The sequence below is a fragment of the Schistocerca cancellata genome, chromosome 3, assembly GCF_023864275.1.
Source record: "Schistocerca cancellata isolate TAMUIC-IGC-003103 chromosome 3, iqSchCanc2.1, whole genome shotgun sequence".
Lineage (NCBI taxonomy): Eukaryota > Metazoa > Arthropoda > Insecta > Orthoptera > Acrididae > Schistocerca > Schistocerca cancellata.
Window position 1 is genome coordinate 304446164 of NC_064628.1, and position 24001 is coordinate 304470164.

At 42.3% G+C, this 24001-nt stretch overlaps 1 protein-coding gene across 1 annotated transcript in view; it reads right to left on the minus strand.

The window, feature by feature from the left end:
- Positions 1-24001, minus strand: part of LOC126176283 (uncharacterized) — a 789292-nt gene that overhangs the window by 680283 nt on the left and 85008 nt on the right. Inside the window, exons 2-3 of the mRNA XM_049923433.1 lie at positions 18785-18927; positions 4580-4719 (exon numbers count right to left, since the gene is read on the minus strand). Coding sequence (XP_049779390.1) covers positions 4580-4719; positions 18785-18927 — 283 coding nt within the window. The remainder of the gene's footprint in view (positions 1-4579; positions 4720-18784; positions 18928-24001) is intronic.

Sequence of the window (24001 nt, forward strand, 5' to 3'; positions counted from 1 at the left end):
ACGTCTCGGTCACCTCTTGTTCGCATTGACGGCACTTTGAACAGTGCACGTTACATTTCAGATGTGTTACGACCCGTGGCTCTACCCTTCATTCGATCCGTGCGAAACCCTACATTTCAGCAGGATAATGCACGGCCGCACGTTGCAGTCCTGTACGGGCCTTTCTGGATACAGAAAATGTTCGACTGCTGCCCTGGCAAGCACATTCTCCAGATCTCTCACCAATTGAAAACGTCTGGTCAATGGTAGCCGAGCAACTGGCTCGTCACAATACGCCAGTCACTACTCTTGATGAACTGTGGAATCGTGTTGAAGCTGCATGGGCAGCTGTACCTGTACACGCCATCCAAGCTCTGTTTGAATCAATGCCCAGGCGCATCAAGACCGTTATTACGGCCAGAGGTGTTTGTTCTGGGTACTGATTTCTCAGGATCTATGCACCCAAACTGCGTGAAAATGTAATCACATTTGTCCAATGAATACCCGTTTATCATCTGCATTTCTTCTTGGTGTAGCTATTTTATGGCCAGTAGTGTAAATTCTGTATTAGGGTAAATCTTCCCTGGAGGTCACAGTTCTCGAGTTATTAAAAAAAACGCGTTTGAAGGTCACTTTCATTTGCTTTTCTTAAATGATTCGAAAACTACAGCTTCTATCGAAAACATCCCAGTAAAACATTTCCTAGAAAAAAGTTCTCTTAAATTCTCCGGTAGAACAAGTAGTTTGCACGTAGCGAGCGTGAGAATATGAAAATCTCGTATTTTGTTTTTGAGGGTGTCGTGGGTTGCAAAAAACCCATAACTAGGGGAACTGAATCATCCTGCGTGTGATACGGAATGTTTTTATTCGACTTAATCTTTACTAGCACTTCCTAAACTATTAACTATTTCTCCTGAAACACGACATATTTATCAAAATTGTTCACTCGTATTTCGTCGTCTTTATTAACGACAACCCTATCAAGCAAATATCGCTTGAGTACATAATTAATGCTCTAAATCATGCGCAGATCACATTTTCATAGGTAATAATGAATACAAGAGGCAGGAATGCAAAAGACATATGCGACATAGGTTGCAATGACAATAAATTAGACTGATAAGCAATTAATTTTCCTTTCTCGTCTCAGTTCATTATATAATTTATTTTGGAACATCTCAATATACCTGCCAACGTGTTATAAAAGAAACAACCAGTGCCTCTGGTCAGTGACTTGTGATAAGATTTGTCAGTACAATATGGCGATGTTATTATTTACTGTTTTCCAATGACACATTTTCATTTACTTTGTTAAACATTTAAATAATATGCAAATAGTTGAATGAATATTACGAACGACTACACGTATTTGTAAACATATCATTAAAACTGGAGAGACTAAAGCGTTATTTATAGTCGAGCGAGAGACATACAGTCGGTGGCCGGCTGTTTGTGTGTAGAGCGGCGGTGGGTAGTGGCAGTGTGCTGCGGATAAACATGTGAATCACCGAAGTAAAGGGGTAGTAAGTCCAGAAGATAGCTGAAGCATTTTAATGCCTTGGAGTATTAGCCATAACATATAATGGTGGCTTTGCGAGAAAGGGAGAGAGGAAATTAATGCACCAGTAAACTTACGGTGCGTAGTTCGACAATGTGTTCGTTTACCAACAGAGGTAAGCCTTACAAACTTTGTAAAGTGCAGCTCGTGATGTTTCTTGAATGATTTTCAAACTAAAGTGTTGTGAGCTACTTCGGAGTTTTAACAATTTACCCATCGTGACAAAATTATGTTTGTGATAAAATGTTAAGTGATTGAAAAAAATGAACTATTGCACTGATACAAAATAAGAGTTTCGAACACTATCCGGCACTAAAATTCATTTTAAAGGACTATATTTTGGTTCATGAAATGGTTTTGCAGCATGGAAGCTCATCATAGTCATTTCACAGTACTGTACTAGCTGCTCAGTATTTTCGATAGTGTGTGTGTGTGTGTGTGTGTGTGTGTGTGTGTGTGTGTGTGTTTTTCAAATTCTGCAACATTATTTTTGCTTTCGCTTAACAATAACGCAGTTTGCATGAGTGTGTAAGTGTGTGTGTGTGTGTGCGTGCGTGTGTGTGTGTGTGTGTGTGTGTGTGTGTGTGTGTGTGTGTGTGTGTGTGTGTCTGTGTGAATGTTTCTTTGTGGGTACGTTAAGCTATTTGTTACGTAAGTGGCGTTCGGATATTACTTATTATAAATCATTGACCACATCTTTGTCAACCTTGATATCATTATATGATTTCACTGAAATATTTCGTTTCAAAAATACACTCTTGAGGATACAGTCGTCGTATTAGTGTGCTCTAACTTTGCGGTTGTAACACGACGTTGCGCAACCGTTTAGCTTACGGTCGATGTATCTTACTAGAGAAGGTGTTTGCTTAGTTCATGTACATAGTAGAACACTTTAGGTACCAACAAATCTGTAAAAATTTCACTTGCAATCGGACTCTGACAAGTCTTAGGACAAACTCATAAACAGTGAAAGTTGGTGAAATATTGTGTCAATAATATTTAGTGCCTCTGTAACAAAATCATCTATAGATGTTGATTTGATTGGACTGAACAACACACTAGGTTCTGTGAGTCATCAGGATTTAAAGTCACTTACTTTGGTGCAAAGAAGGTGCCCATTATTCAGGATCACACATTTTCAATAACTTGCCAACAGCCATAAAAGTTTAATTATTAATGAAGCTCAGTTTAAGCGAAGCCTAATGAATTTATTGTTGGCCACCTCCTTCTACTCCGCCGATGACTTTCTTAGAAGAACCAACTGGTGTGTTCATGTGACTAATAATACCAAAAAATGCAAAGATTAGCGCAATCTGACTTCTGCACTTATTCAGAGTAGTAATGCAATCATTTTAAATAAGTGTTGTAAAACGGTTTTTCTATTTGAAGACGTATGGTTACATCCTCAGAATTATGATACACGCCTGAGTGTATTGAAGATTTACATCTTTTGGGACAATGTATTTATTGCTTTCTACATGAAAATGTTTGAGATCTTTTTTTATTTGGGCCATATCCATGACGACCATTTCGCTTTCCTTCTGTGGAGCGTATATTAGGATATTTGTAAATATTGTTGAGTGGTACTTAAGATACGTAAATAAATTATTGAAAGCAATTTGAAGCGAAGTAGAAATTTGAAAATAAATGAAAAACTTAGTTTAGTTTTACATACTGGCAAACAGCGGGCAGAGCAGCAGTGGCCACGACCGGCACGTGAAGTGAGCACGTTCAGTAGAAGCCTTCGCCCTCCTCACATAAGCGGAAGCTGTCGATTCAGCCGTCAGGGCATCACCCGATCGGCTCATGTGTTTCTCAGTTGTCACATGTGATCAAAGGCCCTTGCCTACATTCCAAGAGCTGTCGATTCAGCCGTCAGGGCATCGCCCGACCGGTTCACATGTTTCTCAATTGTCACATGTGATCTTCAGGCCCTCGCATACATTCCAAGAGCCAATGACCGACGTTAAGAAGATTCTACGAAAAACTTTTCAACGTGACAGAAGAGGTAATGACCATGAAGTCGTTCACCTCCAGTGAACTGAAGTAAATAAATATGCGAGACGTAGTGGGCCTGACAGTAGTTTTCAGTTCAGTTCCAGTACAGTTCAGTCGGTTTTGAAGACCGTCGTGCAGGAAGAGACTACATTGTACACAGAAGCACCAAGTGCGCCACTGTAAGGAATAGCAAGCAGCAGCCTCGCCGCCAAAAGACGGAAGTTAGAAGGTATTTGAAGACTGATTTTTACGTACCCGGGTGACTCGTGAGGACGGGAAGGAGACGGCCTCAAATCAGCAGTCACCTGTGAGCTGGGATGAAGATCTGACAGCCGAAGACTGGCAAGCTGGAGTCCGTTGTTCGAGTCCGGGACACTGGCCTTCCCCCGCCGCGCCGCTCCGTTGGCCGACGCACAACACAGTCACACGCGGCCGCTTAGAGAAGAGAAACACTGGGACGCCACATCCGAGGTATCACCATCCGATGCACGACTTCGCTCTCAATAATTAAACGGGCCACCTCGCGCTGCGCGTCTCCAGTCAACTGGGCGAGACGGCGACACGAGATACACACCGCTACGCGTAATCAGACGCCGCCGCTGCCGCAGCAGAAGGCTTCGCAAACGACACAGCTGCCGCTCTCCCAGCCAGAACAATCCAGTAAGGAAACTATTGTACAAATCTTCAATAAAAGTTATCTTATGTAAAAATGCTGTTTCATTCTACCTCATACCCGAGCCAAGGAAGAACCCACCCTGCACACATGTTGTTAAGAGAGAAAAGTAGTTTATTTAGTGTTTTTCACCCTGACATAATGCTTTAGAATCAAATGCCCTTTGCAGTAATGCTCATGTTGACAACTGATTAGCATCAAAAGAGGAAACCCAGTTACAACTTTTATTGAGTATTCTTCTTCCTCTGTCGTCTTCTACATTCTGGAGGATCTGCTCATTACGGATCTATTCGAACGAGAAGTGCAACTAATACAATCTAATAGGTGAACTGTGCTACTGAGGTATTCAGAGAGACAGCCGGCGCTCTGACCTGCAGCAGGGCGAACAGCTGGTGCAGCGGCGAGGCGCTGTCCGAGCGACGCCCGCTGCCTGCCTTGTCCGCCTCCTCCGAGCCGTGCTTCTTCCGCACAGAGGGGAGCGCCACGCCGAAGGGCACCGTGATCTGCAGCGCTGAAACACCACAGCCAGCCGGCCTCAGGGGAAACCACACACACAGGCAGAGCTCGCTAAGCATCGAGGATACGCAGGGCGCAAGCTCCCATAGTCACATGAAGAGTGTGTACCTGAGGAGGAAGCTACCAGCCGAGAGATCCATCTAGAGGAATGATCTTGTAATGTGCCAAATACTGTAAGAGCACAACTTAGTAAATGCTTTTTGGTAATTTCTGGTAATCGGTAGGCATTAAGGAATGGACACAAGCAAGATTTACTAAAACACACACTGAAAATCGTTTTGTAGCCTAACATCGTGGTAACTGTAATTCTGCTGAATACTCTGCTCTTTTCGTAAATCAAACATTAGTTAGCAAGCATTCGAAGTGTACCCAGTTGACTGCTTCAGAAGGAAGGCCTTTTGTTCGACAAAACCGGAATTTTTGCGCAGTAAAAGTTGGTTCTGATGTAACACAAGATACACTACTGGTCATTAAAATTGTTACACCACGTAGATGACGTGCTACAGAAGCGAAATTCAACCAACAGGAAGAAGATGCTGTGATATGCAAATAATTAGCTTTTCAGAGCATTCACACAAGGTTGCAGCCGGTGGCGACACATACAACGTGCTGACATGAGGAAAGTTTCCAGCCGATTACTCATACACAACAGCAGTTGACCGGCGTTGCCTGCTGAAACGCTGTTGTGATGCCTCGTGTAAGGAGGAGAAACGCGTACCATCACCTTTCCGACTTTGATAATGGTCGGATTGTAGCCTATCGCGTTGCGGTATATCGTATCGCGCCATTGCTGCTCGCGGTGGTCGAGATCCAATGACTGTTAGCAGAATATGGAATCGGTGGGTTCAGAAGGGTAATATGGAACGCCGTGCTGGATCCCAACGGCCTCGTATCACTAGCAGTCGAGATGACAGGCATCTTATCCGCATGGCTGTAAAGCATCGTGCAGCCACGTCTCGATCCCTGAGTCAACAGATGGAGACGTTTACAAGACAACAACCATCTGAACGAACAGTTCGACGACGTTTGCAGCAGCATGGACTATCAGCTCGGAGACCATGGCTGTGTTTACCCTTGACGCTGCATCACAGACAGGAGCGCCTGCGATGGTGTACTCAACGACAAACCTGGGTGCACGAATGGCAAAACGTCATTTTTTCAGATGAATCCAGGTTCTCTTTACAGCATCATGATGGTCGAATCCGTGTTTGGCGACATCGCGGTGAACGCACATTGGAAGCGTGTATTCTTCATCGCCATACTGGCGTATCACCCGGCGTGATGGTATGCGGTGCCATTGGTTACACGTTTCGGTCACCTCTTGTTGCCATTGACGGCACTTTGAACAGTGGACGTTACATTTGAGATGTGGCACGACCGCTGGCTCTACCCTTCATTCGATCCCTGCGAAACCCTACATTTCAGTAGTATAATGCACGACCGCATGTTGCAGGTCCTGTATGGGCCTTTCTGGATACTGTAAATGTTCGAGTGCTGCCCAGGCCAGCACATTCTCCAGATCTCTCACCATCTGAAAACGTCTGGTCAATGGTGGCCGAGCAACTGGCTCGTCACAATATGCTAGTCACTACTCTTGATGAACTGTGGTATCGTGTTAAAGCTGCATGGGCAGCCGTACCTGAACACGCCATCCAAACTTTGTTTGACTCAACTCCCAGACTTATCAAGGCAGTTATTACGGCCAGAGGTGTTTGTTCTTGGTACTGATTTCTCAGGATCTGTGCACCCAAATTGCATGAAAATGTAATCATATGTCGTCGTAGTATAATATATTTGTGCAATGAATACCCGTTTTATCATCTGCATTTCATCTTGGTGTAGCAATTTTAATGGCCAGTAGTGTAGTTTCAGCTACAACAAAAAACTGCTTGAATTAATTAGTGTCTCCTTTCGTGTCAATAATTTTGCTTATATTTCCGTTATCAGCTTTTTTCGTGTGACCCATGTTTTCGTATCTGATACCTCTTTCAGAAATAATCCAAAGCAATAAAAGGTTTTGTGACAGACAACTGCCACGATCCAATCTCATAAAACCTGCTATGTGAGCGCGGCTTACCTTACCAATTCACCTACACCTATACTCCGCAAGCCACTTTATGATATCTGGCGGAGGGTACATAGTGTACTACTGTAGCTTCCTTGTTTCCTGTTTCTATCGTGAATGCTGGTAAGCCTTCATGCGAGCTATTGCGACTCTAATATCACCTACATGGCCTTTTCCCGAGATACAGGTTGCTTCAAAAACGACTTTACAACTTTGAAAATTCATATAAATTAATTCATGGTATTTACAGAGGTGATTGTAGTGTCAATTTGTAGGGAAATATATTACGTTTTGTCTCGCGTAGTTCGCTAGTGCTGAATCGCACCGTAAGGAGCGTTTAGCGGCAGTTGCGTTGAAGATGGCTGCCTTGGCGGCACCCGAGAGTGCTAGCTGTGTGTTTTGCTTTGAAGAATCGAAGTCCGTGACAACAGTTCAGCGTAATTTCCGTACCAATTACCCTAAAGATCCTCCTAGTAGGCCTACAAATAATTTGTAAAAATGTTTTGTAGGAACAGGCTGTCAAAGCACATCTGACGACGTCGTTGAGCGAATCAGACAACATCTTGTCAACAGCCCAACGATATCAACTCGACGTGCCTCTCGCGAACTGCAAATCCCACACACGATCATTTGGCGTGTGTTGAGAAACCGTTTGCAAAATGATTCAAATGGCTCTGAGCACTATGGGACTTAACATCTGTGGTCATCAGTCCCCTACAACTTAGAACTACTTAAACCTAACTAACCTAAGGACATCACATACATCCATGCCCGAAGCAGGATTCGAACCTGCGACCGTCGCGGTCACGTGATTCCAGACTGAAGCGCCTAGAACTGCACGGCCACACCGCCTGGCAACCGTTTGCATTTGATACGAAGTGTACGGCCCCTTTTCTTTCCGTGAGAGAACCATCAGCGGGATAGTGTACCTGGATATGTTACAACAGTTTTTGATACCACAGATCGATGGCGATGACCAAGATCGAAATGTTTACTTCATGCAAGAGCACCCCACTACGTGGCTGACGCCAGCGATTTTCTCAGTAACCGCTTTCCAGGTCAATGGACTGGCTGTTATTCGCCAATTGCATAGCCCCCATGTTCCCCAGACCTGACACCACCCGATTTTTTAAAATGGGGAATCATCAAGGATATCGTGATTGTACCTCCTGTGCAGGCTTCTCTACCTGAACTTCCTACAAAATAACACGGAACCCAGTTCTGTATCTTCTATCAATAAATGTATATGATTTTTTAAAGTCCTGAAGTCCTTTTTGAAACACCCTGTATACATCGGGAGAAGCAATATACTGGCTTCACCCTTCTAGAAACATCCGCTTTAGGATCGTTAACAGTAAATCATACCGCGATGCAAAACGTCTCTCTTGTAGCGTGTGCCACTGAATTGCTGGTTATTTCCGTGGTCCCCTGAAATGAAGCTGTATCGAAAATCGCTGTTCTTCTTTGGATCTGCCGATCCTATCTGCTGCGGATCTTCAGGCTGACAAGCAACATTCAAGTAGTGGTCTAACGAGGGTTTAGTCAGCTGAGTCCTTTGTGGGCGGGCTATAATTATCGAGGATTCCTCGTAAGAATCTCAGCCAGGCGTCTGTCTTAACTGCTATCAGCTGTATGTGGTTGATCCACTTTAACTCGCAATGTACGCATACTCTCAGATATTTTATGGACCTGACTGCGTCCAGTGTTATTCTGCGGTTGGTACATGACGGAGTAGAACAGGCTCAGCACACCGGCTATACTCTTAGAAAAGGTATTTAACAACATTTTATCGTATGTTTTTTACTTCTGTCTCAAAGAAAGGTAACACTGTCGGGTGTTCTGTTATCTTTCTGCATTTTATCATTAAAATCCGTCTGTACAACGACTTCTCGGTGTACTATGCAGAACTCTTGAAGATGACGAAGGCTCTAGGGAACATTAGGCTCCTTCGTGTAGGGAAGTTCTTTGTCTGCACGGACTCTTTTAGCGTTCTTCAGGCTATGCAACAAATGTCCCCAGCATATAAGATAGATCAGATTGTCATCGGCACTATACACCCCCTGTACACCATAAGAATGAGGCGGCCTTCTGCTGGGGCGTTGGACGGATGGGAATAATGGGAAATGCGAAGCTGACAGAGCAGCGAAAGCAGCCTGCCAGGAAATTACATCGGTTCATCCTAACGCCACACATTCTCGTATTGTGCGTGACAAAAAGTGTGTCGGCTGCGCGGGAAAGGGACTATGTGAAAGCGGCAAACATGCTGCAGTCGGTCAGACTGACTGTTAAACCACGGCGTATTTTCTTTCAATAGTGGTCCTCACTCGCCTTCGTATCGGACGCTGTCCAACGTCGCATTCTTGTCTCTTACGACATGAAGATAACCGAATTGCAGTGTTTGCAGCGTACATTCATGGCACACTATGTTTTAATGTCGCGTTATCCTTATAGGAGGGAAGCCTTTGGTATGCCGAGGGACGTCCGTCAGTTTTAGGTAACGACGAAAGAATAGCAAGACAAATGTTCGCTTTTGGCGTGGCATCAGAGCTCTTGATCAATTGCATTCGATGAAGATTTTGATGTGTCTTTGGATTGCTGGCAATCCTATTACTTCCTCGTTTAACCAGCCATCTTAATACCTTCTGCTGTTGTATTAACTCTTTACTTGGCACACACATAAAGTTTTTTAAGGAAAAGCATTAAGTTACTTAAATTAGTTGGACGTGGTCATGTGAACAATTTTACGTATATTGTTTCGAATACCGCGCGTTACCTGTATCATTACCCACAAAAGGCGCATGGATCTTACAATTAAAACTACCTCATTGTTGTTCCTGTGGCTGAAAAAATGGTTGCATTTTGCACTATTGCATTGGAATGTCTTCAGACGAATCCATTTCGGTACAAAGCACAGGACACTTCCACATTTTCCGCATTTTACAGTCGACTGTCCCTGGGGCTGAAGTCTACATTTTCCCTTGTGACCTGTATTCTGGCCAGTGACCAAAACTGTCATACCGCATATCATTCACTGCTATAGGAACTACTGTTTTCGCCTTATCCCGCTCTTGTTGTCTATCCAATACTCAAAGCAAGGCTTCCTCTTCCGAGAAAAGGTAAGTACATTTGCAATTCCCCAGTTAATAATTTGGTAACAAATTTGCATAATAACTCACTTTCGAGACTTCCACTTTCGTTTACAAGCACTTTTCGTTGCACAGTATAAAACAGTGCCACAAAGTAGAAAGAAAATTATACACCGGTAACTGATTCTTATACAACATTGCACGATGTCAGCAAGAGATGGACACTGTTCAGAAACTTTTCACCAGAGACCACAGAATATCGCTGTGTACGAGTGGTTAAACATTTTTTGGCAGCGCCAGTGGCCATCCAAGGACAAAATTTGAAGCGTTCCAGGAAACAGTGTGTAATTTTGACTTTGCCAGAGAGCAATATTGCCAAATATTTGGTTAATACTATTAGCGTATGCTGACGGTATCACTAGCTACTGGAGATTGTACGTGAATTTTTTCTGTGACTGTGGCTGTAGTTGACGGCTTTTGCTTTTCGTTTTAACAAAAATAACTATTCCTGAAACAGTAACACAATCTTGAGAAAGAGTGTTGATGACCACGCAGTTAAGCACCCGACAATTTTTAATCCGTTACACCAAAATCGTAAACATGATTTGCACGTGAACAGAAACGGTATCCTGTGAAAGACCTCGAATTCTATTTGATCCACTACGGCAGCCGTAGTCCTTAGGTTAGTTAGGTTCAATTAGTTCTAAGATCTAGGCGACTGATGACTTCAGAAGTTAAGTCGCATAGTGCTCAGAGCCATTTTTTTGATTTACGGCTTGGCTGACGCCGTAATAACGACGTCACAAGTCACCATAGTAAAAGGAACTTCCTCAGCTGATGCAGGCAATTCTGGTAGAGATGTTCAATGTGTTACGCCAGCTGTGAGTAGCTGCTTCGGATGAAACTGGTGATTGTCAGTTCTGTTAAGTAGTATAGTGGCAACACTCACGAATGCCATATTGGAACAAGTTATGTTTCTTTTTTTTTTTACAGTGAATGGTAATATACATTATGCAAGGTTTTTCCTCGTTTTTAAATCCTCATTATCATTTCAAACGTCAAATGAAGACGTGGACCCGTAACTCAAAACAAAATCAACGGCCACAAAGTCATAAGTCCTTTGGGATTCGGAAGGACGCTGCGCGAAAACAACATACAAAATATACGAAAAACATATCAGTTGATAGAGCAGCTTCTCAAGTTTGTAACTGATATTACAGATGTTAAATATGGGCAATGTTCGTAACGCGACTCAGTCAATACGATTGTTAAACACTTTCCACACACATCTTCAGACGTCAGATCGCTATTAGCGACTGCATTAATTATCGTTTCTTACAGTTATGCCCGATTAAGTGACAGTAGAGACAAGAACACACGATCTTTGACATAAGCCCTGAAGAGTTAAAAGTCAGGCGACCGTGGGGATCACTGAAAAAGATGAGAATCTTGACAGGATGCATGTGCAAACCAAAACTGACGCAGTTCGGCCAGCATTGACATAACACGAACGTCGGAAAGAAATTGTGGTGAAGCAGTCTTGATGCAAAATGAAGTCTTCAGTGATCTGCTGTAATTGTGGATTAGGTCATTGCTGCAAAAAGCTCAGGTACACGAAACTAGTCAAGTTTTATTTGCAAAGAAAAATGGCACAAAGAGCCTTAACTTCAGTTGAATCACGAATGTGTTCGACAGTCTCCTAAGTATATTCTGTGCACCTAACAAGCATGTTACGACGAGTCACCTTTCCACACACGTAAAACGTGGCTCCGTCATGCAGGCGTTGCAACTCGTTACGAAATTCAGAACAAAGCTCATTGTGCCCGGGAGTTAGAACACGTAAAAACTAAACTCACCAGACAAAAAATTAGTCACGCCAATGCGCACGCACATATGGAATCCGTAGGTCCTTACAGACATTTATGTTACAAGCAGGTATTATTTGTAAGCATGGATAAACGTATGGACGAAACAGAGTGAAGTTTCTGGATTTGTTGGTGTTTCGTGGCGGATTGTGGGTGGTCGGAGAGACATCCAGAGTGAGAGGGACAGTAGACGCATTTCACGGATTGTGAAAAAAATCTCTTCCAGACTTAACAGAAATGCTGCACAATGCTGCAATCCATGAATGAATGTCTACCCCCCCCCCCCCTCCCGTTTGCGAAAGACCACAGACGGGAAACGCATGCAGTGAACATTTGGAGCTGGTCACCTCGCAATATGCCTTTGATCACACAGGCGCATAAAGACGACAACAGCAAAGTTAATCGAGCTGGGAGAATATGCGCCTGACTTGCATAACGACCTGACTTGACCCCATAGAAAATTTGTGGGATATGTTTGAACAGCTAATAAAACACCGACAATAACATCCCCGCAATTTGATGGAATTGTTCTATCAAATCCTCAGAGAGTGGCTTATTCTGGATGCGACGTACCTCCACCATCTCGTGGACTCAATTCCTAACCGGACCCAATCCGTTATTAACTCCTAGCCAAATTACTCGGCCTTAAATGCTGCTAGTAATAATTCCTCTAGGGGTGACTATTTTTTTATTCGATGAGCTTATATCTGATGTGATTATACAAGTAGACTTTTGGGTTGCGTAGTTGACTGCCGTATCTGCAGTTCTCTGCTCGCACGAGTCATCGATGTCTTCGGGCACCTGACGAATGATTCCCACACACCCTCCACGTTCTCTCCTGACAGTCCAGCCCAACTTGTTTTCCTCGCACTACATAAACAGCCATTCTCACGGAATGTGTTGTACCACCCAGGGGTCGTCTTATCTGTGGGAGCTTTCACCTAATATATATTTCTAAATCGTGTCTGAACCATCACAGCGTGTAACGCCGGAAATGCATCCCCACATTGTCTGAGGATGTTCGTGTAAACTAAACAGACTCAGAAGCTGACTCATATTTAGTTCACTGAAGGACGAATAATACACACACCAATATATGCCATGCTCTTACACGCCTAGTGGTGCACCCTGCAACTGCACCATTGCTAGTATTAAGAATCGAGACTCGGAGAGATATTCTGTCTACTTAAATGTCATTTCCCTGCATGTCCTGCAGTTTCCGCGCAGTTGTCTTCTGAAATCTCAGATGTTCACTATGCACTATCTGATCAAAAATATTTTGAATCATTTTGTACTGTAGCGCAACATCTTTGAGGCAATATTCCTGAAATGGCCTGGCTTGTCCCGAGTCCCAAAATGAACCCTACAGAACATATCTGGGTTGAGTTACAACACCGACTCTGCTCCGAAAACCAGCGTCAAACATCATTGGTTCGGCTGTAGAGAAAGAATGGACTGCCATTTTTCCAGAGACATTCAGCTTCCTCGTGGAAAGTGATCCCAACACAGTTCAAGCTCCCATAAAGGAGAATGAAGGACACACACCACATTAATGTTCACTAACAGGTGTCTAATACTTCTGTTCAGATAGTGAATATCCACAGGATCTGTGAATTTAAAAGGCTACTGGAAATCAAGAGTAAACTATGTAAGTAGGCTGTTTAGGTTTTCTTATTGGTAACGCCACGTAGCGCTCTGTATGAAAATCACTGGCTGTGCTGTGTGCAGTCTGTGGCTAGTTTGCATTGTTGTCTGCCATTATAGTGTTGGGCAGTTGGCTGTTAAAAGCGCGTAGCGTTGTGCAGTTGGAGGTGAGCCACCAGCAGTGGTGGATGTGGGGAGAGAAATGGCGGAGTTTTGAATTTGTAAGACTGGATGTCATGAACTGCTATATACATTATGACTTTTGAACACTATTTAGGTAAATACATTGTTTGTTCTCTATTAAAATCTTTAATTTGCTAACTATGCCTATTAGTAGTTAGTGCCTTCAGTAGTTTGAATCTGGCCCACCAATACAGTAATCTCTAACAAGACTACAGTGGTCTGCTCTGTGATGACCTACCTACCAATATTCTTCAAAACTTCGACTGACTCTGCTGTGGGTTTGCTCTGTTGTGGCCCATTACCTGTCTGCATGTCAAGAGTCAGCATTGTCTTTCCGTTGGAAGGAAAACACTACTTCTTCAAGACTGCATGGAAATCCACTACTTCCATGTGCATTTTCTTGTACTGCTCAGACTTTGAGAAAAACACTGCAATTTTACTGTGATAAACAATCTGGACTGTCTTTGTTGACTGTGAGAAAATTTTAGCTTTTGACCAACATTGTATCAATAAGTGTGTGCATTTGATATCTTTGTTATTGTAATTATGAAAAATTTTATCAAATCATTATTGGCCACTGCCCAAAACAATTTGTTAAATTTTTTGTGGGGAGCATGGGGGCTATGTAAGTAGGCTGTTTAGGTTTTCTTATTGGTAACGCCACGTAGCACTCTGTATGAAAATCACTGGCTGTGCTGTGTGCAGTTTGTGGCTAGTTTGCATTGTTGTCTGCCATTATAGTGTTGGGCAGTTGGCTGTTAAAAGCGCGTAGCGTTGTGCAGTTGGAGGTGAGCCACCAGCAGTGGTGGATGTGGGGAGAGAAATGGCGGAGTTTTGAAATTTGTAAGACTGGATGTCATGAACTGCTATATACATTATGACTTTTGAACACTATTTAAGTAAATACATTGTTTGTTCTCTATTAAAATCTTTCATTTGCTAACTATGCCTATTAGTAGTTAGTGCCTTCAGTAGTTTGAATTTTTTATTTAGCTGGCAGTAGTGGCGCTCGCTGTATTGCAGTAGTTTGAATAACGAAGATTTTTGGTGAGGTAAGTGATTTGTGAAAGGTATAGGTTAATGTTAGTCAGGTCCATTTTTTTTTGTAGGGATTTTTGAAAGTCAGATTGCGTTTCGCTAAAAATATTGTGTGTCAGTTTAAACACAGTCATGTATAATTGTTCAAAGGGGATGTTTCAACTACAGCCGCTATTTTTCCCCGAGGCCATGCAGCTCTACTGCAAGGTTTGATGATGGTGGAATCCTGTTTGGTAAAATATACCGGAGCCAAAGTAGTTCCCAGTTCACATATCCGGACAGGGACTTTCTTAGGAGGACCAATTACAGAGTATTGTTCATGTACTTGGGATCCTAACCAGTAGGACTGATGGAAAAGATCCAACGAATGGCAATACGTCCTGTTACTCGATCGTTCAGTCGGCGCGAGAGCTTTACAGAAATGCTCAACGAATTCCAATGGTAGACCTTAAAAGAGAAGCGTTATTCATCATCAAGAAGCTAACTACTGAGACTGAGAGAGCACTTCCCGAGAAGAGGTGCACAACATATTACTTCCTCCCTCATAACATCTCACGAAATTATCACTATGGGAAAATACGAGAAATGGGAGCTAATACAGAGATTTACCGACAATTATTCACCTCCCGCGCCATACGCGAGCGGAACAGTTAGTAGTACCAAAATACTCTCCACCTCACACCCTTAGCTGACATGTGGAGTATGATGTAGACGTAGAATGAAGTTAGGTATAGTGGAAATTAGTTAGATGACAGGAACAAAGGATTTCTGGTGAGGTTAATACAAAGTTGTCATTATGAAATTAAATAGGGGTAATGCAGTAGTAAGCCTAATAATGAATAAGAATACAGGAATGCTGGTAAGCTACTGGGAACAGCATACTGAACGCATTGTCGAAGCCAGGATAGGCACATAACCAGCACACACCAAAGTAGTAGAAGTTTATATGCCAGCTACCTCTGCATATGATCAAGAGATGGAAAGTATATATAATGAGATAATGGAAACTATTGGATAGTTAATGGTGATAAAAATTAAACTGTTTTTTGCAACTGGAATTCGGTAGTAGTGAAAGATAGAGAAGAAAAAATAGTAGAACATGGACAGGGGAAAGGAGTGAAAGGGGATGCCGGTTGGTAGAATTCCAGAGCAAAATATAATCAACGTTGACATTTGATTTGAAAATCAGCGAAGAAAACCGTAAGCATGGAAGAAACATGAGGCCAGCGAAAGGTTTCAGAGTGATAGTATAGTGGTAAGATTGAGATTTCGAAACCAGATTTTGGAATTTCAAGCCATTTCCAGAGGTTGATGTGGACTCTGATCATAATATATTTGTTATAAAGTGCACATTAAAACTGAAGAAATGACAAAAATGTGGAAAATGAAAGAGATGGTACCTGAATAAACTGCAGTAACCAGCGCTTGTTGACAACATTGGGTAACGTTGGACTAAAAGAGAGGAAGAACGCAATAAAAGATGAATGTGTAGATTTGAGAGATGAAACAGGTAAGGCAGCAGAGGTAAAATTGCAAGGCTTAGTAGAAATTTCTTTATAACACTGGAATTCAGTTGACGAAATATAAAAATGTAGCAAAAGCAGGCGAATGAGAATAAAGACAGCTTAAAAATAAGAGTGTTAAGAAGAGATAAATGGCTAAGTAGGAGTGGCTGGAGGACAAATGCAAGGATGTAGAAGCATGCATAACCAGAAGAAAGATAGTTGAAAGCTAAAGGAAAAATAAACCCGACTTTTGGGGAAAAGAAAAGCAGCGATATGAATATCAGAAATTCAGATGGCAAGCCAGTACTTAGCAAAGTAGGGGAACCTGAAGAGTGGGAGAATATATATAGGGACCGCATTAGGAAAAAAAAACTCGAGGACAGTGCTATAGAAAGAGAAGAGAAAGCAGGTGAAAATAAAATGAGAGATATGATACTGCAGAGAAGACTTTGACAGAGCAGTAAGTACGTAAGTGAAAACAATAGATGACATTCCCTGAGAATTACTGAGATCTTCGGGAGAGCCAGAAATGCCATATTTATTCCACTTGGTGGGCAAGACTCATGAGACAGAGTAAATACCCTCAGAATGAATGTAATAATTCCAATTCCAAAGGAGGTAAGTCCAGACGGGTGTGGATACTACTGATCCTTTAGTGTAATAAATCATGATTACAAAATATTATTTACAGAAGAACGGAAAAATTGGCAGAAGGCAACCTCTGGGAAAATGAGTTTGGGTTCCGGAGAAATGAACGAATACGCGAGGCAGTACTGACTCTATAACTTATCCTAGAAAATGCGTTAAGGAAAGGCAAACATACTTTTATAGGATTTGTAGATTTAGAAAAATCTTTTGAGATGTTGACTCGACTACACTGTTTGAAATTTAAAAATGGCAGGGATAAAATATTTACGGCTCTACAGGAACCAGACTGCAGTTATATGATTCAAAGGACATGAAATGAAAACCGTGGCTGAAAAGGCAGTGAGAGGGTTTTTTTTAGCCAATCTCCAGACTTACTCGAACTGTACACTGAGCAAGCCACAAAAGAAACCAAGGAGAAATGTGAAACGGGAATGAAAGTTCATGCAAAAGAAATAAGGACTTTAAGGTTTGATTATTACCTTGTAACTCTGTCAGAGGCGACAAACGATTTGGAAGGGCGCTTGAAACCTTTTAGGTTTTAATATCTTCATGTCTCAACTGCTTGTTTCACTTCCGTGCAAGGCTACACTCTGGACAAATACCTTAAGAAAAGACTTCCTAATCATTTTATATTAGTTGACAAAATATTCTTCTTTCTCAGAAATTCTTTTCTTCCTAATGCCAGTGTGCATTTTATATCCTCTCTGCTTCAGTTATGCTGTTATTGCACTGTCCAAATAGTAAAACTCATCTAATTCTTCTAATTTCTTGTACACTAATGTAATTCTGTCAGTATCACCAGATTAAGTCACAGCAAATGCCGATGATTAGCTAGTTAGTAGATCGAATAACAGAGAGGAGCTACGGAATCAAATTCTGGAAAAAAGAAATTCATGGCAAACTTGACTAAACGATTGATAAGATGAATCCTGAGGCATCAAGGAATTGTAAGTTCGGTAATGAAAGGAATTGAGTGGGAAGGTAATAATTGTAGATTCTTTGTATTCAAAGAATCTTTCTGTCTTCATATAGCTGATAAGCGACATTTTTATTTCCTTGCGTAAGACAGAGCTGCTTGCTTTTCATATTTTTCAGTTTACCGGACAGGTATCGAGCACATGCTCATCATCAGCGGTCTTATGTTTTACTTTTATGCCTCAATCAAATTAATATAATTGAGGAAAGTCGTGCTTTATAACATTAGTGGCATATATTGTTGTCAAAATATTAAAAAATATTAAAGGCAAGCAGCCTTATATGTTCAAAGACGAGAAACGTTGGTTGTTAAAAATAAATGTAGAGAAAGCCGAGTTTGAATACAGTAGTAAGTAGATACAAATACAAGTAGGTTCGGGTAGTTACGCAGAGATTAAGAGTCTTACACAGGACAGACAAGCATGGATAGCTGACTGAAAACGACAACAACAACAACAATAACAACAACAACAAAAGCAAGAACAACTGGATAGAGGCTCGACATTTATACCTAAAAATTAAACCGAAATTAGATCTCAAATTATTAACTGGACATATCAAATGCATGGCTTTCATAACATAAAAGAAACATTTCGTTTACAAGCAAACACCTTGAAGCTGGTGTTCCGAAACTAGTGAATCATCAGGAATCTTGTCAGGTCAGCAAAAGTCGTTCTGTTTCAATTTGCTGATGGTGGGCTTGTTTCCGAACACTGGTTAAAGAGTAAATATTTTACATGCCACTTTAGAGTGTTTGCTTGTGAAAAAAATGTCATTTATGATGCACCACACTATCGTTTGATTTTGTGTGAATACTAGAGGAACCATCTTATGACGACGTTGTACTTACTCCGCGAGTGTGGAGAAATCATTGTGTTCCTGCAGGAAAAAACAGCCCCAAAAATTTTGGTAAGTGAAATACCATACTCATAAATTCAGTGCTCTACTGTAGTAGTACGTATTTCCGGATGAGACGATATTTCTTGTCACGGATGGTGGATTTGCCTCCGGCGGCGGGAAAGCCCTGGTTGACTAGCCTAGTGGAACTCACCTACGTCTATGGGGCTGGCCGTATCCAGGTAGACGACCCGCTTGGAGCGGTGCGGCTCCACCCAGCCACTGACCATCAGCACCACTAGCGCACTCGCCACCGGCGAAAACCTCATGTCGCTGCCGACCAGTTGGTAGACGCACCTGAAACACCAAAAGTGACTTCTGACATTAGAACATAACCAGTCTGCCACTGGTGCAGTGTTATTCCGACACAAATCGTAAAGACAAGGTCTGTAGCGATTCTACTTTAAACTAAGCCGATATCTAAACAGAAATATTTTTCATACATTGTTTACTATTTCCTCAAGTCTAGAAGAGCTAAATAATACTTCTTACTATCACTACAACTATGAACGTTATTAAATAATACCATAATGTAATACCACAATCGCTGTCATAAACCTCTCCATTCCCAATGCAGTAAAACCTGACTCACTTGTGTACTACTACTGTAAACTATATCTAATTGAAATACACTACTGGCCGTTGAAATTGCTACACCAAGAAGAAAGGCAGATGATAAACGGGTATTCATTAGACAAATATATTATACTACAACTGACATGTGATTATATTTTCAAGCAATTTGGATGCATAGATCCTGAGAAAGCAGTACCCAGAACAATCACCTCTGGCCGTAATAACGGCCTTGGTACGCCTGGGCATTGAGTCAAACAGAGCTTGGATGGGGTGTGCAGGTACAGCTTCAACACGATACCAAAGTTCATCAAGAGTAGTGACTGGTGTACTGTGACGAGCCAGTTACTCGGCCACCATTGACCAGACGTTTTAAATTGGTGAGAGATCTGGAGAATGTGCTGGCCAGGGCAGCAGTCGAACATTTTCTGTATCCAGAACGGCCCGTACAGGACCTGCAACATGCGGTCGTGCATTACCCTGCTGAAATGTAGGGTTTCGCAGGGATCAAATGAAGGGTAGAGCCACTGGTCGTAACAAATCTCAAATGTAACGTCCACTGTTCAAAGTGCCGTCAATGCGAACAAGAGGTGACCGAGACGTGTAACAAATGGCACCCCATACCATCACGCCGGGTGATACGCCAGTATGGCAATGACGAATACACTCTTCCAATGTGCGTTCACGCGATGTCACCAAACAAGGATGCAACCATCATGATCCTGTAAACAGAACTTGGATTAATCAGAAAAAATGACGTTTTGCCATTTGTGCACCCAGGTTCGTCGTTCAGTACACCATCGCAGGCGCTCCTGTCTGTGATGCAGCGTCAAGGGTAACCGCAGCCACGGTCTCCGAGGTGATAGTCCATGCTGCTGCAAACGTCGTCGAACTGTTCGTGCAGATGGTTGTTGACTTGTCCCCATCTATTGACTCAGGGATCGAGATGTGGCTGCACGACCCGTTACAGTCATGCGGATAAGAAAAAAAAAATGGCTCTGAGCACTATGGGACTTAACATCTTAGGTCATCAGTCCCCTAGAACTTAGAACTACTTAAACCTAACTAACCTAAGGACATCACACACATCCATGCCCGAGGCAGGATTCGAACCTGCGACCGTAGCAGTCCCGCGGTTCCGGACTGAAGCGCCTAGAACCACACGGCTACCACGGCCGGCGCGGATAAGATGCCTGTCATTTCGACTGCTAGTGATACGAGGCCGTTGGGATCCAGCACGAAGTTCCGTATTACCCTCCTGAACCCACTGATTCCATATTCTGCTAACAGTCATTGGATCTCGACCAACGCGAGCAGCAATGTCGCGATACGATAAACCGCAATCGCAATAGGCTACAATCCGGCCTTTATCAAAGTCGGAAACGTGATGGTGCGCATTTCTCCTACTTACACGAGGCAACACAACAACGTTTCACCAGGCAACGCCGGTCAACTGCTGTTTGTGTATGAGAAATCGGTTGGAAACTCTCCTGAAGTCAGCACGTTGTAGGTGTCGCCACCGGCGCGAACCTTGTGTGAATGTTCTGAAAAGCAAATCATTTGTATAACACAGCATCTTCTTCCAGTCGGTTAAATTTCGCTTCTGTAGCACGTCATCTTCATGGTGTAGCAATTTTAATGGCCAGTAGTGTATATTTCATCCACACTAACATCTGTTTTTGCATACCCGATTTCAAAAGGTATTCCACCATTCCTGGCCACTTGTAAATGTGGTAGCGAATTCGTGTCCATGTCTGAGTGACGCCAATCGGCGCCGGACAACGGAAAATATTCTCGAATGGAATTGTTCTTTGGGTGCACATTGCCGGTTACTTGAGTGCTGCGTAGGACATTGTGATGGAATCAGACTTTGTCGTTTTTTCCTCGGATGCCGGCCTTTGTGGCTGAGCGGTTCTAGGCGCTTCAGTCGGGACCGCTACGGTCGCCCACATCGTCCTGCCCATCACTAGCTGCGACCTATTCTGGGGAAGGCCAAGGCCCATTTCCTATACAAAGTTCCCAGTCCCCGCAGCATTTAGTAGTGTGCGTGTCTTTCTTCCAGAGTTCAGTACTGTAGCTGACCTCTAACTGGCAGTTAGTATTCTGTGTTTTACTGCTGATAGTGGAGTTCACCGAGGGAAGCTTTATTGATTTACAACGGGTGGACTATACTAACAAACAAGAAGTGACTCATAGTCACCGTGTAACCTTTAAAAACAATAAATGCAAAGGAAAATTATCCACAAAAAGTAAAACAGTTTTAGGGGATGATAGCCATGTTTGTATTCCAGATAAAGCAGGAGGTAAAGTGCAAAAACATTTTCTCAGCGCGAAGAGGCGGGCAAAAGAAACAGATACTACAGTTCAATCAGTTTACGTTGAAGATGTACGGCAGCTCTTCAATTGAGGCTACGACATACTACCATCATTACCATCATACAGATGTGCGAAACAATCGTCATATCGTATTAGGCGAAAATGTATGGGAACTACACAATATCCCACCTACTGCGGAGTTCTCCCAAGAAAATAATTCACTGATTAATGATGGTACCAATTTTTTACTTGTAGATGATAACAGAGGACCGAATGAGAGAATACTGGTGTTCACCAGGGAAAATGGAAAAGCATGTTTATCAAACTATAAATCATTCTTTGCGGATTGAACGTTCAAGAGTTCAAGCAAACAATTTGGACAGGGGTTTGTATTCTACGCCGATCTAGTTCTGGGGTGGAAACAAAAACCATTCCAGTTATTTATGCTTTGATGCCAAATAAAAAATGAGAAACAGGTGAACGTTTTTTTAAGGCTATTAAAGCTAATATGCCTGGATGGAGCCCTGCATCTCTGATGATGGGCTCCGAAATTGCCGTCGTCCAAGCAGCTTACAGTTTATTTCGTTGAACAGAGGCTACTGGTTTAAGTTATCAATTTAATCAATCTTTGTGGAGTTCAGTGCTGCGGCCTCGTCCAAGTCTATAAGGAAAACGGGGAAATACACTGCCACATAAGAATGTGTTCTGCTCTAGCATATGTTCCGTGGAAATGTTGGATGGGGAGCACACCTGAAAGCCAAATGCTTCATGACTTTTACGACTATTTAATGGACCAGTGGCTAGCTAACGAAAACATGCCAACAGGGATGTCGAATTGCAGCAGAAGGCGCCAACGCAAAAATAACATCTCAGAAAAATGAAATGGAGGAATAAATATATTAATGTCAAACGTTTATCTGAATATTTACTCATTAGTAAAAAGTCTTCGAGAAGATGCAGAGTACCACGGACACCAGTCTGACCAACTAATTTTAAATCTTGATGGGAAAAGAAAAAAAGTCGGCGATGAACACTGAAGAAACGATTGAAAAGGCCTTAAAGAAACTTCGAACTGACAGAACCTTAAAATCGTTTCTGACTTGTGTTGTCTACACACAGAAGATACGATGACGACAAACATATCAGAATCATTGAAAAAATTTGGAAATATTGAAAAGTAGTTTAACGTAACCACTGGAAATCTTGTAAATATTGTAAATAAATTTAATAGGGGACGGAAAGAGACTGCCATTTCGTGGTGTTCTCTGGAAACGACGCAACTAGGGCTAAATGTCCTTTGAAACTTGTCAAGTATTCCCCAATGAAGACTGACAAGACTATCTCAAAGACTAATCCTTTTCTAGTGAATAATCGCAGCATTCGCCCTGAGAGGCTATTAGAATCAAAATCCATATGAACAGACCCAAATACAAAATATCCTTGAGAAACTGCGGTTGTGAGGCAGTGTTGTAATGTTGTTGCATTCATTTGTTCTGAAAGCGGTGCTGATATTTAAGACCATAAAAGTGGGTTAACAGCTGTGAGCTATGTGAGGAAGTTAACCTTGCATTACTGCGCAACTGTTTCACCAGGTATCCAGTCTAGCTTACCAAATTCCCAACCAGACTAACATTAATTATAATCTTTTAATAGTCATACGACAACCGGTGATATATATATAAAAAGAGAATTGAAATAAAAAGAAATAAATCAGTTTATATTTGGAAATTTATTTTAACATTGATCATTGAAATTTCAGCATATAAACTTCATTCATAACTAAACTGGTGCCTTATTTAGGATTGTGAAAATGTGAGTTTGTAATCTTACGGAACACATCAAATATGGAGCCAAGATTGGGAGACTGCATAAAACACTGCATTCATAAAATAACGTTGAAACATGTGCAAGAGGAAATTAACTACAACCAACCGATTCAATTTTCACCCAAAATCCGTGAAATTACCACATCCGTCATGAAATTACCACACACTAACTCCCTGTGAAATCTGTTGTGGCTTGGCAAGACAGCCAAGCCACTATGAGGAAGCCGAAAGGCATGCGTTTAAGCTCACGCAGGCTGGCGTGAGATCTGGAACAGGTCAGGGATATGAGACTAGCAAAAATAATACGTAGCTTCTGGAATACTTAACTTTAATCCATAATTGGTGAACATCGCTCTTGACGGTACATGTTTTACAGCATCAATAGTGACTGGTAATGGCGCCTTGCTAGGTCGTAGCAAATGACGTGGCTGAAGGCTATGCTAACTATCGTCTCGGCAAGTAATTTGTCAGTGAACCATCGCTAGCAAAGTCGGCTGTACAACTGGGTGAGTGCTAGGAAGTCTCTCTAGACCTGCCGTGTGGCGGCGCTCGGTCTGCAATCACTGATAGTGGCGACACGCGGGTCCGACGTATACTAACGGACCGCGGCCGATTTAAAGGCTACCACCTAGCAAGTGTGGTGTCTGGCGGTGACA